Source organism: Leptosomus discolor, chromosome 1 (assembly GCF_034619465.1).
Source record: "Leptosomus discolor isolate bLepDis1 chromosome 1, bLepDis1.hap2, whole genome shotgun sequence".
Lineage (NCBI taxonomy): Eukaryota > Metazoa > Chordata > Aves > Leptosomiformes > Leptosomidae > Leptosomus > Leptosomus discolor.
In genome coordinates, this window is record NC_141391.1 from 180832381 (window position 1) to 180847205 (window position 14825).

At 41.7% G+C, this 14825-nt stretch overlaps 2 protein-coding genes across 2 annotated transcripts; both read left to right on the forward strand.

The window, feature by feature from the left end:
• The first annotated feature begins 220 nt into the window (after nucleotides 1–220).
• On the forward strand, nucleotides 221–7991 carry TMBIM4 (transmembrane BAX inhibitor motif containing 4). Its single transcript, XM_086472123.1, has 7 exons — nucleotides 221–319; nucleotides 2063–2171; nucleotides 3473–3578; nucleotides 5077–5110; nucleotides 6079–6196; nucleotides 6637–6682; nucleotides 7266–7991. Exons 1-7 carry the CDS (start codon nucleotides 223–225, stop codon nucleotides 7470–7472), a joined length of 717 nt encoding a protein of 238 aa, XP_086328249.1. The 5' UTR covers nucleotides 221–222; the 3' UTR covers nucleotides 7473–7991.
• Nucleotides 7992–9411: 1420 nt separating this feature from the next.
• On the forward strand, nucleotides 9412–13911 carry LLPH (LLP homolog, long-term synaptic facilitation factor). Its single transcript, XM_086472134.1, has 3 exons — nucleotides 9412–9455; nucleotides 9614–9797; nucleotides 13420–13911. Exons 2-3 carry the CDS (start codon nucleotides 9617–9619, stop codon nucleotides 13581–13583), a joined length of 345 nt encoding a protein of 114 aa, XP_086328260.1. The 5' UTR covers nucleotides 9412–9455; nucleotides 9614–9616; the 3' UTR covers nucleotides 13584–13911.
• Nucleotides 13912–14825: the final 914 nt, after the last annotated feature.

A 14825-nucleotide genomic window follows, 5' to 3' on the forward strand; every position in this document is an offset into this window, starting at 1 on the left:
GCAGCGCCGGGCGGGCTCGGCACGGCCGGTTACCGGCCGCCGCCGCGCAGAGCCGCCGCCGCCGCCACCGCCACAGCGCCCCCTGGGAAGGCGGGCAGCCGTGATCGACGAGCTCGGCCGCTCGACGGAGGGCCCTGCTCGGCGGTGCGGAGTGCGGCTGTCTCTCCCTGAAGCGGGGCGGCAGTCGCCGTTGCTGGGGGGGGGGAGGAGGAGGCGGCAGTCATGGCGGCGGCGGAGCAGCTGTACCCGCGGAGCTCCATCGAAGATGACTTCAACTATGGCAGCAACGTGGCCTCGGCAAGCGTCCACATCCGCATGGGTAGGGACTGGGGATGAGTAAGACCGCCGCGCTACCCCTCCCCCCGGCCCCCCCCGTCTCGGCCCCCCCAGCCCCTACGGAGAGGCCGCAGCCGCCCCCCCCCCCCTTGCTGGGCGGCCGGGGGTCGTACCCCAGCGCTCCCAGCTAGTTCCGCGCTGTTAACCCCATCGCCTGTGGCGTTCGGCTGAATTGAGGTTCTGCGCAGTGTTTTAACCTTCTGGGTAAGGGCTGTGGATGGGGAGCCAGGGCGTTGCTTAGTCCGGGTTAAACATCACGGGTAAGAGAAAGATCCGTGGCCGGCGAAAGATTTTATCATTTAAGCATATAGGGGGCAGGTGTTTTTGTCAGAAGGATTAAACTCATATGGGTTCAGACTTGATTTGCCCCAGAGTGATGCATTTTGAAGCCCAAACATGCCACATGAGATGCATAAATGGTAAAATTCATGACCATAATAACAGTAGTTTAACCAGGAGACTGAGTGATATGAATTTCTTCTGTGGGGTGTTAAAATATTTTCTGTTCTCCTGAAGCGTTTGTGCGTTATAAAGTCATATTAGCGGCCATGAATTTTTGCTTTGCTGTTAATATGCAGGTCTCAAATGCAGGGGATACTCATGTAGAAGGTGTCTAACCAGTAATCCTTGCTGCAATAGTGACAGTGTTACTGGATAAACTATGGAATAAAACGAGCTGTGTGCTGTGAATCTTTTATTAGCTCTTTCTGATAAACAGGAGACCACTTCCTGTAAAGATACAGTTTTATCTTGTTTGGAAAATAAAGGATGTCATAGGAAATACGAAAGAGGTATTGCCATTAGCAAAATTGCTGATGCATTTAGTAATGAGGAGAAGGCTACCTAGCAGGCTACTTCCAGGCTTGTTGAGTTTATTATGACAAAGTAGGCCCCAGTGCCTCATGGCTTACAAGTATAGTTAACTTTACCTGCTGCAAGCAGGTAATTCAGCTTCTCGTAGTATGTACTCCTAAACATGTTTAGGCTGTGCTATTAAAGATTGAATTGATTCTCCCTATAAGCTTATTCTTCCTTTCAGAGCTTTTTGCCTAATGGACTTGGTCTCCTTCCATTTAGAACAGAGAATATCCGTATGATATATCTGTCTGTCCTGCAGCATTCTCCACACTTCATAATTCTAGAATTATGAAGCCTGTTAGCTTAATTCTGGGATTTTTTATTTTTTCTTGCAGTCTGTATCTGTAGATACCTGTTCAATACAATGCAATTCACAAATGATGATAATATTTAACGTGGCAGAAGGTCAATCAACTAGATATTACTGTAAGGTTTTTCCTTTTTAAACTTTTATGGCTGTTTCTGTCTTCCACAGAACTTCCAAGTTAATCTTTCTTCATTTAGGCCCATTAGATACCAGTAACGTGATGGAGAAGGTATACTGTTATTAATTTCTTAGCGAGATTAGGTATATGTAGCTTCTAAAATAGTTTGAAGTAAATTCCTTACAAATATTTTTTGTACTTCCTTTGTCATCATTGTTACTGTTTAAATAATGATGTCCAGGAATACATGTAATTTTGCTAGAATACTGGTGTCAATTTTTAAAGGAAAAATGTCTTTTTTTTTACCACTTTGCTCTGTGCTTTTTCACTGAATAAAGAGTTTCCAGTGGTTCCTTATCAAATAGAAAAATTGTATCTGATTTACTGTTGAACTTTGTAAGTGTAACTCAAAAGTGATTTCGTTTTGATTTTCTTTATTCTAGCTTTTCTGCGGAAAGTCTACAGCATTCTTTCCATTCAAGTTCTTTTGACCACAGTCACATCTGCAATTTTCCTGTACTCTACTGGAGTGCAGGCATTTGTTCATGAGAGGTAAATATTAAAATGAAATTAAGCTGTATGTTGTGTGTTAAGTATAGTTTATGTAGCTAGTTGCTCTGGAACACTTCAGTATTCCTAATAATTTTTATAGCCTGTGTGTTGATTCTGTAGTAGCAATTTTGTAACCTGATTAGGAACTGACTTTTCTTCCTGATGTTTTTCTCCTTGGTTTATTATAAAAATTTATTTTGATTATTATCATTAAAGTTTCTTTTAATCCATATAATGGTGCTTATTTTAATATTTACGCTATGAAAGCCTGTGCGTCAGTTGTAGAACATCTCAGTTATTGACATTTCTTGTTTTATGGTCTGAGTACCTAATTTTAGAATCTGTTTGGAATCCTGTTGTTTAAAGGTACCTGTTCCAAAAAGCTGAATCATGTCTTACTTCTCTCCCTCCCCCATCTTGTTTTGTTTTTGATGTGGGTTTGTTGTTGTTGTTTTTTTTTTTTTTCTGGAAAACTGGTGTGTAAAATTCCTGTGGGCTTGCTTCCTTTTACCTCTCAGATTTTCAAGAGAAAAAAGCAAGTCTCAAAATCCTGACTGTGGTGAACGGGCAGGGGGAGGGAACAACTGGGGAAAGGAGGAGAGCACAAAGTCCAGTTTCTGTTTTCCCCCAAGTTCACCTGTAGACTTTGGTTTTTCTTTCCCTTCAAAGCCTTAGTAAAAAAGGAGCACCAAGCACTATATGAAAGTTTCTGCATAAGCTATAATGTATACAACAGAGGTTGTTGTATGTAAACCCACAATTTTCTGCTTAAATCTGATAATGTAAAATCGTCCTGCTCACTTAGAACCATTGTGATTTTGTGTTTGATTTTGGTCCAGTTTTTGCTTGGAGGGCTGCTTGAATGATTTAGTTATAGTGATACTTACTTGTCAGTGCTGATTTCTTTGGTGCAGTTAGTGCCCACGTTTATTGCGTTCAGGTGTTCCCTGAATGTGGAGTTCTTAATAGGCAAAACATCACATATACTTTAATACTGTTTGTTTGGTACAGAGGGATTTTCCTCTTCATATGGGTTCATCTCGAGGTGATGGGTTCCTGGGCAATCTTTAGCTTCAGTATGAAAATATTGTCTTTACTTGTGACTGTACTATTTTTAACCAGTTATCTGTGGTGGTATGTTTTAGAGCAGTTTTAGTGTAGAGCTTGTTTTACATTCACTTTGGGTATAAGGAGCAGTATCTTTATCTAGGTGATCACTTTAAAAACCAGTTTATATAAAAACAAGCTTTTGTCTTTCATGTGTTTTAATTTAGTTGACTTTTTTGTATGGAACTCTACAGGCCTGCCTTGCTTTTGATCTCTGTGTTTGGATCTTTGGCTATAATCGTGGCACTGACCCTCTACAGACACCAGCATCCTGTTAATTTGTACCTGCTTTTTGGGTTTGTAAGTATTTATACAAATTCCATTTTAATAGTCCCTAGAATATCTTTCATTGTGATGAACTCCTTGAAGCAAACTAGTGGTGGGTAATTTGTTTTTATTGTGTTCCTGGAAAGATATCCTATATTACTTACAAAGGTCAGAGTAATTATTTTGGAGATTCTGTCACAGGGTTTCCTAGATAGCCTCTATGTCAGGTTTGGGAGAGTGTTAGAACTTGGAATCAGGTTGAGCAAGGTTTGTGTTTTTGTGTGTGTGTGTATAAATCTATCTGCGTATCATTGGTCTGTTGGTGTCAGAGATTTTTCTATCAAACTGCTCAGTAGGAAAGGAGGAGGCATTTCTGTTACCTATTTGTTTAATGGACAGACTCCAGCAGAGACCCGAGTACAACCAGCCATATGTGTCTATTTCTTTAATTGTTGTCTTTTTTATGCTAATTTCTGAGCATGTTTCCAGTGCAGGCAGGTAAATCGGAGCTATCCTCAAATTTCATTCTCCTGCCTGATGTTGCAAATTTGTAGATATGAGCTGACTGTTGTTCTTGGATATTCTGGGTTATGTGGCAAATCAGTCTTCTGAAAGGAAGTCACAGTAGCACAATTAGAATTTGATGCTTTAGGAGTTGCCTAAATTGTATTTGCAGTACAACAGGGAGAACAGCTTTGCTGTGGAAGTAAATAGACTGTTCAAATGGTAACACAGTTACATGCTTCCTGACTGCTGAACTCTTGCAGGAGACTAAAATGTTTAAAGACTTTCAACAAGTGCAGCTGTAACAAGGAGGGATGTAATAGTTTGGCCAAATGTGGTGTGGGAGTTTGTGGTATGACAGTTTAAGTATTACGGTGTGTAGGAATAGAAGGACTCAAATTGTGTGTGATAAATTAATTTAACCAGAATATGGACTAAATGTTCTGTTGTTTCTGACCTCTTGGTTCATGACATAGAGACTTTTGTCATATTTTATTGTAATGAAACTTAATTAGAAATTACCTTTTAGAAAAACGGAGGGCCCATACTAGCCTTCAGCCCAGACATCAATAATGTTTGATTTTAAGTGAGCTGTTCCAAAACAAGGACGAGTGGAAAAAGGAAGTTGATGGAGACACTTAGCTAACAAGATACTAAGAGTGTATTAATTTTATAGTCTCTTGAATAGCTTCTAAGAAGTGTGCTAAGAATGCTGTGTGCTTCGAGTAGAAAACCTAAATGGCATTTTTCTATAGGGGCTGTCTGTCATTCATTTTCACTTTATATTGTATTCTTTCTGAGTAACACAACAACTTCCAGCACAGTAAGACAGTTTGATTGCCATTTTCTTGTTGAAAGCTAAACATGTTTTCACATACAAACATTTAACAAGAAAGCAAACGTAACGCATGCTGGGATTAGGTAGCAGGAAGGGACTCATTGCATGTGAAGTCTCCATGTAAGCATTTTGTGTTTTGGTTTGGGTTTTTTTTTTAATTGTTGTAATTTTTTGGTTTTACTTTTCTAGACCCTACTGGAAGCACTGACAGTTGCCATTACAGGTAAATGGTAGCCATCCTATTGTCTGATTCCATAAAGAAATTGGAAAAGGAATCCAATATGTTGTATTAATTGCCAGCTGAGATTCCTAGATGAGACTAAAATGATAATAAATCCCATTTGAAAATTTCAATGACAGTGATAGGAGTTTAGCAAAAAAGAGGCAATCAAGGGAGAAAACTGGATTCTGATCCAGAACTGAAACTGTACAAACCTGAAGTTAGAAATTAGTTGTGCAGTCCGTCCTTTCCGTACTATTAGCGATGTTCTTTCCTCTAAGGTAACTCTCAGCAGAGCTGATCTGCAAGTGAAATATCCTCGGTTTCCTCCAAGGGAATTTAAGTTTGTTCTGTACCTCATTGTCAGAGTTGAGATGGGGCAGTGTGCAGGCGGGTCATAGCAAGACCTTGCACTATGGCATCCGGTGTAAGATGAAACCTCTTCATTGTGGCTTATGACCTCCTGCCAAAAAAAAAAAAAAAGTCATTTGAGGAAAGGAAAGATTAAGGAGGAAGGAGGGAAGAAAAAGGTTCTACTTGTTTCTTTTATCTTTCCCCTCCTATCCCCAAATCCAAACTTTATGAGCCTTTACAGAGGATGGATTTTTTTTTTTTTCCTTGTTTCAGTATCAGGAAAAGTTCAAATAGCTTTTTCCTTAAGATCTCATATCTATGCTTAAAATACTGATTTTGGTTGTTGGTTTGGTTTTTATTGTGAGTAGGGAAGATCTGTTATTTCCATTTAAGAAGGTAGAGCTATAAGGTAACTGTCAAACTTAGGGGTCAGTGAGTCCTGTGATCGTGATTTTGAAGTGCAAAGACAAGTTCAGGCATAATTTCCTTTTTTTGTTCACAGTTTAGATTTCTTTTTCCTGTCTATGACAGTTTAAACTTCTGTTTCCTCAAACGATGACTTAGCAAGTACAGAGTGTAGTGTTCTTTAAATGACAGTTTACTTTTTCTGTTCATAGTGAGTTTCTATGACGTGTCCATCGTCTTGCAAGCCTTTATTCTTACTACTGCTGTATTTCTTGGACTGACCGCATATACCTTGCAGTCAAAGAGGGACTTCAGCAAATTTGGAGCAGGGTACGTTGTCTATTGATGATTTTTTTTAATTTTATTTTGTTATGATAGATTTTCCTTTTTTAAAGCAAGCTTTGCAGATGTAATAAGGAATACAGGTCAGTAGAACCTGCGTCAAGGGAATGGTGAGGGTGTTATTTATATTAAATCATTAATTTTATGCAGTTCTGCTTTTTTGGTAAGAAATCCTCTTCTGTGATAATGACTCTTAAAACCTTAGTATTACACTAGAAAATATTCACCTGGATTTTTCACTGAGACAGAAGGCAGCTTTATAACACCAGGTTTTACTGCTGATACTAACGAACAGTTGGCATCTAAGAATTAGGGACATTTACTTAGCAAATACATTGTGAGGAGGTTTTATAAGAAGAGAAAAGATTTTAAGTAATATTTAAAAGAAAATATATTGTTTAGTTTAATTTTTTTTTTTTTTTTTTCAGCCTCTTCGCTTGTTTGTGGATTTTAATCTTCTCAGGTTTCTTGAGGGTAAGACACCTTGTGTTCAAGGTTAAAAGAATACTCTTTAACATAAATCTTTTACTAACTTCTAGTATAATGAAAAGGTTTTGGACAGTCCACTATAGCTTAATGAAAGAAAATTCCTAACTGGATCCATTACTGCTGTAGATCATGCTGGTGATCTTTTAACCATTCATTTCCAAATCAGGGTTTTGTTGGATGCTGTTCTTGCTAATGTAGAAGTGGTATTTGTGTTGAGAGACAAAATTTGTCAATCGAATTCCACTATTTGGTTGAGAGAATGGGAAGAAGGTTTGGGGTTGAATTGTATTTTCTTTTTGTAATTTTTCTGCTGTGAATATTCTGGGGACCAGAGCTTCCTCTCTCTTAAGGGGAGGCACTTCCACTCGCTTAAGAGATTGTGTGACTGGGGACTGTATGAAATAAGAACACTGAAATGTCATCATGATATTATATTTGTGTGTACGTAAGAGTAAAAAGACAGTGTGTATCCTTGTTTTAGGTGTGGTATATCATTATGCAGGGGTTTTAATATTAAAATGAAAATGAAATTTACAAATTTTTTTTTTCATGTTTCATTTGCCTCCAGCTGTTTTTCTATAGTGAGACAATAGAGTTGGTGTTTGCTGCCACTGGAGCTCTTCTCTTCTGTGGATTTATTATTTATGACACTCATTTGCTGATGCACAAACTGTCCCCTGAAGAGTACATACTGGCTGCAATCAATCTCTACTTGGATGTCATCAATCTGTTCTTACACCTACTGCGTTTACTGGAGGCATTCAATAAAAAGTAGTCAAAAGCGGTGTAGTTTGAGTATAGCATATGTAAGGTTAAGCGTTTGGATGATCTGCAAACCGTGTAGTTTGTCTTCTAGAGACTGAGTCTTTATTACTTTTTCATTCCATGAATATTGATCCCTCCTTAGGGGAAAAAAAGGCTTTTTTACGTAGCTGAAGTTCTTCTCTAGAATATATGTTTTATGTAGTTAACATCCTGTTGTCATTTCAGTCACTTTTTAAATCATTTAATTTGCACTTGACATGATTAAAACATTCGCCAACTTCGGATTGCTGTGGAGTGAGCCCCTCTCTGCTATTCTGTAGCTGCTGGAAATGTTTCCTTTGGGATTGTAAGTGTGTGTACCACGTAAGCGTAGCCCGAGTTTATCATTGTGCAATGTTTTATTAAGCTAAATTTTTTTCTAGTTTTTGTTCTGCTGTCTCTGACAGAGATACTGTGTTCTTGTTCAGGGCTGTCAGATCATTATGTGAGCTGGGAGGGCATTAAAGGGAATGTTTTCATTTAAGTATTATTTATTGCCTATCATTCAGTGTTCTGAAAAATCATTTGGTTCTGGCATTTTATCAACTTGTGTATATTAGGGTTAACTGTCTGTCAATAAAAATTGACTAAAACCCTTTAGTCGGTGCTTGCAGCGGGGACTGGAGAACTTCAGGGTGCTGAGAAGGAGCACCGCAACCCTTGCTGGGCAGGCAGGCACTTGCTGTGACAGGGGTGAGGTGCTGCCACAGCGGCTGCTTTCCAAGCTGTTGAAATCCTGCAAGGGCAGGGAGGGTAAAAACAATTTCAGAAGGCTTTCTGACTTCATATTGGGTGCTGAAGTAGTGTTACTGCTCACCTGTCAGTGAGGGGTCAGCAAAAAGGCAACACGGTACTGGGGAAACATCCCCTGCCCTACCACAGGTGGTGATGACATGTGCTTTGCGTGCTGGAAATAGACTGAGGCTGTTGAATCATAAAACCACAGAATCATTAGGTTGGAAGGGACCTCTGAGATCATCAAGTCCAGCTGTCAACCCAACACTACCCTGCCCACTAAACCATGTCCCAAAGCACATCAACACGTTTTTTGAACACCTCCAGGGGTGGTGACTCCACCATTTGCCTAGGCAGCCTGTTCTAATGCTTGACCACTCACAGCATCACAGCATGTTAGGGGTTGGAAGGGACCTCAAAAGATCATCTAGTCCATCTCTCCTGCCAGGGCAGGACCACCTAGAGTAGGTAAACTTTCAGTAAAGAAATTTTTCCTGATGTCCAATCTAAACCTCCCCTGGTGCAACTTGAGGCCATTTCCTCTTGTCCTATCACTCGTTACTTGGGAGAAGAGACTGAACCCCACCTCACTACAACCTCCTTTCAGGTAGTTGTAGGGAGTGATAAGGTCCCCCCTCAGCCTCCTCCAGACTAAACAACCCCAGTTCCCTCAGCTGCTCCTCACCAGACCTGTTCTCCAGGCCCTTCACCAGCTTCACTGCCCTTCTCTGGACACACTCCAGAACCTCAACGGCTTCCTTGTAGTGAGGGGCCCAAAACTGCACACAGCATTCGAGGTGCGGCCTCACCGGTGCCGAGCGCAGCGGCATGAAATACGACTGAGAATTGTTTTGAGCACGTGTGATGGTTTATCCCTTCTGCCGTAGGGTGTCACGCAGAAATGCGTGGCAGCGGGCAAGAATAAAACTTCGCTTTTTCGCTGGGGATGAAACACGCGTTTCTGTTTCCATCCCGCCGCACCCCGCGGGGGGGGTGGCCGTTGGACGCAGCGGGTCCGCGGATCCAGCACGGAGCGGGACGCGGCCGTTGATTGCTTTCCTCCCGCCGCTGGCGGCCGCCGCGGCGCCTGCGCGCTCCCGCGGATGGTTACGGTAGCGCCTGCCGGGGGACGCGCGGCGGCGCGGCCAGGAGTGCGCATGCGTGGCTGCCGACAGGAACGCAGCGCAAGGGTGGACGGCGGGCCTCGTGCGCGGCCGGGGTGAGCGGGGGGAGGGGCGGCCGCCGCGTGCGGGTCGCGCGTGGCCCGGCCGTTAGGGCCGTTGGGAGGGCGACAGCCGAGCTAACGGCGGCCGTGCCGCCGCCACGGCGTCTCTGCCCTGCGCTTGCCTCGCCCTCACCGTTTCCCTCTTCCCTCAGGACATGGCGAAGAGCCTGAGGAGCAAATGGAGGCGGAAGATGCGGGCGGAGAAGAGGAAGAAGAACGCGCCCAAGGAGCTGGAGAGGCTGAAGAAGATCCTGGGAACTAACGCGGATGTCGTCATGGAGGAGGTCAAGGAGGTGGCGACCGTGCTGCCCCCCAAGAAAGTCCTCGAGCAGGGGGGTGAGTTGGGCTACCGCTGGGCGGCGCTGGCGTTCGGGGAGGGCCCCGCCGACGAACCGGACCGGGCCCCGCGGGAGGCCGAGGCGCCTGCATCGGGTGTCAGCGGGCCCTGGGTTGCCTGAGACCTGCCTTCTGATTGCCCGCCTTCTCCTTCCGCACTCCTCCCCCCGTCGTGATTCTAGCGTGTTTTCCACTACACCAGTTTTTCCTGTTGCAATCGCCCAAGTGCAGAGACGTCCTGCGGTATTATTTGTTGTTGTTCCTGTGACTTTTAACTATCATGATCAGATTTAGGATTATTCCAGGTCCAGAATAGTGAGTTGGAAAAACAAATCTGTATCTTTTAAAGCTAAAAGATTCTATTAAATCATTGAATCTGGTCATCTCACATTAGCTTCTGTATTGCATCTGCTCACTTGTGGAACAAGCTTATTAACGTTTGATTCAAAGTATGTAGTATCTTATAGAGAGACATCTCTCTGTGAGGATAGGTGAGTGTGCATTCATCACTTAGCAGTTCCACTCACAGCATTGTATTTGCTGTTAAATTGGAGATAGGATATAATTTCCCTCCTAGTTTAAGGGGGTCAGTAAATATATAAAAGTTGAACTTAAATCTAAATTAATTTTATAGAGATTTTATCAAGAATAGAGTGATTTATTTTTTTCCTTTTTAAATGTACCCTCTCAAGGTAGGGGTATTAGGGACCCTGTTTTTGTATGCTAGTTAATTCTGCATTGCACATGGTGCAGGAGTGGGTGGCATTAACGCAAACTGCAAGAGGGGAGATTTAGATTAGATATTAGGAAGAAGTTCTTCACTGTGAGGGGGTGAGGCACTGGAGCAGGTTGCCCAGAGAAGCTGTGGCTGCCCCCTCCCTGACAGTGTTCAAGGCCAGGTTGGATGGGGCTTTGAGCAACCTGGTCTAGTGGAAGGTGTCCCTGCCCATGGCAAGGGGGCTGGAACTAGATGGTCTTTGGGGTCCCTTCCAACACAAATCATTCTATGGTTCTGTGATTAAGTGGGTACACATGCTGCTGTCTTCCTCTCTGTTCCTTGCATAGGATGTAATCTGTAAAGGAAATAACCCAGGAAATGGAAATAAAGGTTTTAAATAGCTACATATTGGACAGGAGTCAGAAAGACACCTTCTCTTTCCAAAACTGCAGTCCAAACTAAATCATAGTCCTTTATTCTTCTACAATTTATGCCACTTAAGCTGTTACGGTATTGCTGATGTAAGCTTTTTATGTGGCATGCAGAAATCTCTTGAGACAATACAGTGGGGATATAGAATAATGCTAGTAGTCACTGTCAGTCACACAGCCAGTTTCGTCAGTGTTTCAGAAACTAGGAAAGACAGGGAAGTGTTGTGAGGTTGAACAGCAGAGCCTGTAAACTGTATTAAAAATGGAAATAGAATGCTGTATAAAAATACTTGCCCAATTAAGGGTAGCTTGGAGTATAATTTGTAATTTTATCTGTGGTTCTGATTTGTCCCATAAAAAAGAAAAAAGTTGTTCTTTATGGGATTGTTAGGGCTGATTTTCCAAAATGTTTTGGGACGTTGTCAGCCTTCTGATACTGATGCTGGAGGAAATGTTGTCTTAAACCCAGTTTCTGAAGCAAATGCCTGGCTATCTGTCATTCCTGCACCCCCTTCCAACTTTGCTGGCAACTTTTCTACAAGTGGCCAATTTCACTCAGCCTTTGTAGAGAGATAGCAGCCTCAGAAATACCAAAGTTTAGATATATTTCACAAAACAACTACAAGTTTTGTGAAAATAATGGTGTCGTCTTTGAGAGGACTCTTCAGCACTGTTTGTGGACATGAGGGAGTTAACATTGCAGAACGTTGTAGGGGACTGAAGCAGCTGAAGGCGTCATCTAGAATGCACTTTCCATGGACAGGTGAATAATTTTCCAGCTGAAGAAGGTATATAGGTGTGTTAGGGGTATTTTCCTGGGGTACTTTAAGGTATTTTTCTCAGCATGCTGTTTTTTGGGTTTTTTTTCTCCAGTTTTTGTTAGGAAAAAAGAATAGGAAGGCTAGCTAGCCTTTGGTCAAAAATGGTTTTGTAGCTGTTTTTAAAACTGAGTGCATACACATTATTTTTTCAAGACCATCATATCCATTGAATCTGCTTTGATTACCTGCTTTTGTAGCTTTTTTTTTTTTTAAACTTGATCCTTTTCTCTTTGTGTTTAACCTCTTTGGTGGGTTTTCTATATGTCCTTGCACCACTTCAGTAGGTTTATTCCCGTTACTGATTTCTACAGCATCCTTGAGATTACAAAGTATGATGAGAACATTGTGCTGTGTGAATGACTGGTATTTTTTGTCCAGGAGTATTTCTTCATTTCATGGATATTGCAGCTGACGTTTTATTGTGGATGTGCTTTTGTGCAGTCAAAATTACTGTAACAGATTAACCTCAGTCATATGCTAGGACAAGAATCGGAGAAGTGTAGAGTTGGTTTTCTTGGGGTCTTGGGGTTTTTTGAGTTGTATTGTTGGAGACCATCTCATCTTCTATGACGCTTGGAAAACAATGCTGTTAAGCAGGACTCGCGTTGTGTTTCCCAGATGCCTCAGGAGGCTTCTGGAGCTTGGGCTTTTTTGCTGCGTTGTCCCATGCTGGCTCAGCCTTCGATTGTGCCAGCCGGCCCCTGTGTTGATTCCCTGCTGACTGCACCTATTTGTATCCCAACTTCAGGGCTCCCTAAGCACAGCTCTGTGGTGCAGATCCCTCTAGACTATCAGCATGCTTAGGCTGTTGAAGCGGCATGTTGGCCTTTCCCTCCTGAGCTTTGTCTCCCAACATCAGACACGCACAACAGAACAAAGTCTTTTTTCCTCACTGTAAAAGCTCATGATGAAGCTTTTAGAGTTGCACATGCATGGTTTGGAAACAAGGTTGAAATTAAATGGTAGAGCACAGTTCAAAGCTGTAGTTAACAAAGCGTTCCCCTTGTAGCCTTCTTGTCTTACTGAGACGTGACATTCAGGTGGTGTTAGCTAGCTTGGGCCATCGTTCTTGGGAGTCTTCCTGACCCTAGAGATTAATCCTCTATTTCTATCTCTGAATATATTGGCCTTGACCTCGTGCTCACTTTTTGAGGCAAGCGTAGCATCAGTGGCTCATACTTTGAGCCATCATTGTATCTCATCTTTTCTCTTTATTCTTCTCTCTGCCTATTGTCTTCTTCCACTCAAGTGAACTTAATTTTTTAGAACAGATCTTAAACATTACATCATGAAAAGTGTTTAGTTGTGCATATGTTTCAGCAAGCCTATGGCTTCCTGTATGGGTGCAGCATTTGATGGAGACCACACACAACATTTTTAGACACAGTGCTGGAACAGATGGCAGACTAAAGAATAAGGTGCTTTGCCCAGACATGAGCCTTCAGGGAAAATTCTGCGTATGTACTGTCAGCTGTTGAAGTTCTGGGTTGCAGTGGGATTGGCTTGGAAAGTGCTTTCAGTGTATATGGCCTTCAGCTCTCTGTGTGCAGATACTGTTGTGCGTAGGGATGTTGTCGTATCATTTCTGTAGAATAGCTTCTGTGAAGCAGATTCCTGTATTTTTACTCACTATAAATACCTTTCTTTTTCAGATGACTGCAAAATGGACGTAGATAATAAACGAAACAAAAAAACTCTTCTAGACCAGCATGGACAGTACCCAATATGGATGAATTCCAGGCAGAGAAAGAAGATGAAGGCACAGCGTGTTAAAGGAAAAAAAAAAACAAAATTGGCCAAAGGCCTAGTCTGGTAAAATCGGAGTTTTGTAAGATCATGAATATTTTACTTACAAAATAAATATCCCAAATAAGTACATGATATTTTTGTGCTTGGCCACTGGGCATAATTTATTGTGTTGCATGAACTTTTTAGTAGACTGTTAAGCCAGCAAATGATGAAAGCAATAGCAACTTGGTGTCAGCCAAACTTAAAGAAAATACAAAAAGCAAGCTGAGTGCCTTTGAATAGCTGAAGTGTCTGTGGTCGTCTGTTTTCTTGAGGGCGGAGGGTCTTCGTCTTTTATATTGTGAATGCTGAAAATGCTAAAGGAAATCCTAAAAACAATAAAACTGTAAATGGTTTTTGTAGTGTGGTCTTTGTCAATGTAACTTGTCTTTTAGTAAATTTAACCAAAGTATTCTGTAAACTCACCATATCCTGTAAATTCTTCTATAAAATTACTTTTGTTGTGCCAATTCATGTTGCTTTTAACATCTGATACTTAATGAAAACGGGCTTTTAACATGTAACTTTAAAGAAATTGTACACTGAAGTCAGCACCAAGGCTTCATGAAGATTCTGTAAGTAAAAAGACAGAATGTCAGTCTGACTAATTCACAAAGAGAAAGTTGTTGGAACAAAGAAGTATTTCACTGCTGTCTGTAACTGACATATTGTAGGACCTAAATAACTGAAAGTAAACCTGATTATTTTATTTTTAGTATAAGAGAATGCAAATGCACAGATTGGAAAGAAAATAGTTCTATTTAAGAAATTTTCCAAGTTTTAGTGAAGTAAATGAGAATTTACTTTTCCATATGTATTTTCAGTAGCCTTGCATTCCTCTTAAAGTGGTGCTCATCTATCATGCTTTACGATGTGGGCATGGGAGGAAATATTGCCGATTGCGTAACAGATGCCATTTATATGTGATTAGCTACAGTTGGTTGCGTATTGCTTGGCAATAACATGTGATGACAGATGCAAGAATTAGTTGCGCTGAAAGCTTGTGTTTTTAAAATGTCTCTTATTTCAAGGATGGAAATAATTACAGTACCAGTCCTGCAGTCTGTTGCCTGTTGAAGCCCCCTCCGTCGATATGGAGCATAACCTTTGTCCAGCTTCAGCCAGGATGGGGTCCGCGTTCTGTAATTGCCCACAGATTGTGATAGATGCCTGTTGTGGTAACTTGGGCATGGGGAATAGGATTTATTATTTTAAAAGTAATTACGCTACCTTGTACTGTGCTAAAATCCATTAAGAAGAGCTCAACCTG